This window comes from Myotis davidii, unplaced genomic scaffold, assembly GCF_000327345.1.
Source record: "Myotis davidii unplaced genomic scaffold, ASM32734v1 scaffold238, whole genome shotgun sequence".
NCBI lineage: Eukaryota > Metazoa > Chordata > Mammalia > Chiroptera > Vespertilionidae > Myotis > Myotis davidii.
The window spans coordinates 1,452,299-1,454,898 of NW_006293779.1; the positions used below are offsets into that span (position 1 = coordinate 1,452,299).

Genomic DNA, 2,600 nt, shown 5'->3' on the forward strand with positions numbered 1-2,600 from the left:
CGGGCGCTGGAGCCGCTGCTCACCCCCACTGCCAGCACCGGCCCCGCTCACACCCGTAGCCAGCACCAGAGCTGCCGCTCGCACCTGCTGCCAGTGCCCAGCGCTGGTCCCAATCACTCAACTCCATCAGCAGGTGTGAGCAGCAGCTGCTGGCCCTGATCACCCGTGAGGGCTTCTCCACCTCCCCCTGCTCCTGAGGGGGCCACGGGGGCAGCAGCCGCCACTCGCACCTGCTGACAGTGTCAGCCCCACTCACACCTGCTGCTGGCGCCGGCCCTAATCACTCAGCGTCGTCATTGGGTGGGAGCAGGGCCAGTGCCGTCAGCGTGTGGGAGCAGCGGTGGTGGGAGCAGGGCTGCTGGCAGACAGGGGACCAGGAGCCATGGTGGAAGGGGCCGGGCAGGGGCATGGAGACCCACCCTTGTGCCTACCACAGCCTCTCAGCCCACAGTGCCTTTCAAGGTGCACAAATTCATGCACTGGGCCCCTAGTAATTCAATAAAAGTAGCTAAAACAGCCGTGGGCAAACTACGGCCCACGGGCCAGATCCGGCCCATTCAGGTGTTCTGTCTGGCCCGCAGAGCCGAAAGAGCAGAGGGTTCTCTTGCTCCCCCCTCCGCTCCTTCACCAGCAGCAGTGTTAACATGGCAACATCGGGACACACGGCCGCAGCTCCTTCTTCTGAGTCCAGTTTAAGAACCCATTGTGGCTCGGCTGGCTGCTGCACAGCACACCCTGGTGGCCATCCCTTTTCAACACAGGCCTTTCATAATTTTTAAAAGGGAGCCACATTTGTAAGTTCTAAGTTTTCTAAATGCCACACTTAAGAGATTAAGCAAAGAAAAAAAGAAAGACTTATGGACACAGACAACAGTATGATGGTTCAGAGGGAAAGGGAGGGGGGGATGTGGAGGAGGATACAGGGGGATAAATGGTGATGGAAGGAGACCTGACTTACTGTGTTGGTAAACACAATACAATATACAGATGATGGACGGTAGCATTGTATACCTGAAACCTATATAATTTTATTAACCAGTGTCACCACAATAAATTCAATAAGAAAAGTTTAGCCCAACCGGCGTGGCTCTGTGGTTGAACATCGATCTATGAACCAGGAAGTCATGGTTTAAATCCCGATCAGGGCACATGACCCGGTTGCACACTCCATTCCCAGTGGAGGGCTTGCAGGAGGCAGCCTATCAATGATTCTCTCTCATCGATGTTTCTATCTCTCCATCCTTCTCTCTCTCTAAAAATCAACAAAATACATATATACATGTATATGTGTATATATACTTTTAAAATATATTAAATAACTCAGGATCCTCCTCACCTTAGTTAAATGTTCCTGAGGAGTCGGAGCTGGACTGAATTCTCCATTTGAAAATGCAACCCCTTCCCTTCTTACATCTAGAATAAGCTGTGCCACATAATTTTCCTGGAACCGAGTCCTTTTGCCCAAAGCACCTGAAAAAAATATAAAATTATATTCATTGATTTGTCGATCAGACCTACTGTTCAACCATAAAGAGCAATTTTCAGAGTGCTTTAGAGTTTATAAAGTGTTTCTCCGTTTCACAAGGAGAAACCTAAGTTTCAGTGATGATTTTAAATGACTTATCCTATATAATAAAGAGCTAATATACTAATTAGACCAGACAGCAGAACAACCATCCAGATGACCTTCCAGACGAAGCTGGGGCTGCAAGGGCCCAAGCTCCATGCACGAATTTCGTGCACTGGGCCTCTAGTAAAGTTATAAAGCCAATAAGCAATGGGGCCAGAATTCAAACCCAGGATTTCTGCCAACAGATTCCACATCACACTATCAACATCCTCAAAAGAGTAACTCAGGTAACTCATTAAGTGCCGTAGGGAGAAGAAATGTTATCATCTCCATATGACAGATGAAAAAATGGAGGTTCTGAGATACAATCACTTGCTCAGTATCAGAGCCAGAGCTTAAAGCCAGGTTTTCAGATTCTAAATTCCAGTCTCTCTATCTGGCTTCAGGAGACATCAAACCTTTTTTCATTTTGTAACTGAACTAACTTGCTGCAGAATAGCTTTAAGAGAAGCAAAAGTTCTCACATCCATTTCCTGGTAAGAGTCAGATTACAAAGATCCTTGATAACCAAGGCCAGTCTAAGAAGTCTGGACTTTATTCTGCTCTGAGTCTGGCTCTAAGTTATACCTTTTAAACATGTTACACTAAAAACTGCTACTGAGATGGTCTAACACAGCTTACAATATTTATAGTAAGGTTATAGCTGAATAGAAAAAATAATCTGAATCTCCTTTTATATTTGTGAGTACCACATTGGTATTTTTAAGTTCATCACTCTTAACTTGGAAAAAATTGTGAACACTAGGCAGTAAACACATCAACAGTTAAAGGTGACCATATAAGGCACTATGCTATTTTTCAAGTGGTCCAAAAAAAGTCTCCTAAATCCACAATATTCAAAATCATAATCTCTGAAACTAACCTCACAAGTTATATTACATATAACTATATTTTCAAACACAGACAAGACTTCAACTTGCACACGGCCATTGTTCCAAAAATTGTAAACTGGATATTTAATAATTTTCCC

General features: G+C 45.3%; 1 protein-coding gene across 1 annotated transcript in view; it reads right to left on the minus strand.

The window, feature by feature from the left end:
* TTC27 (tetratricopeptide repeat domain 27) overlaps window positions 1-2,600 on the minus strand; it is a 91,941-nt gene that overhangs the window by 66,892 nt on the left and 22,449 nt on the right. Inside the window, exon 7 of the mRNA XM_015566419.1 lies at window positions 1,337-1,470. Coding sequence (XP_015421905.1) covers window positions 1,337-1,470 — 134 coding nt within the window. The remainder of the gene's footprint in view (window positions 1-1,336; window positions 1,471-2,600) is intronic.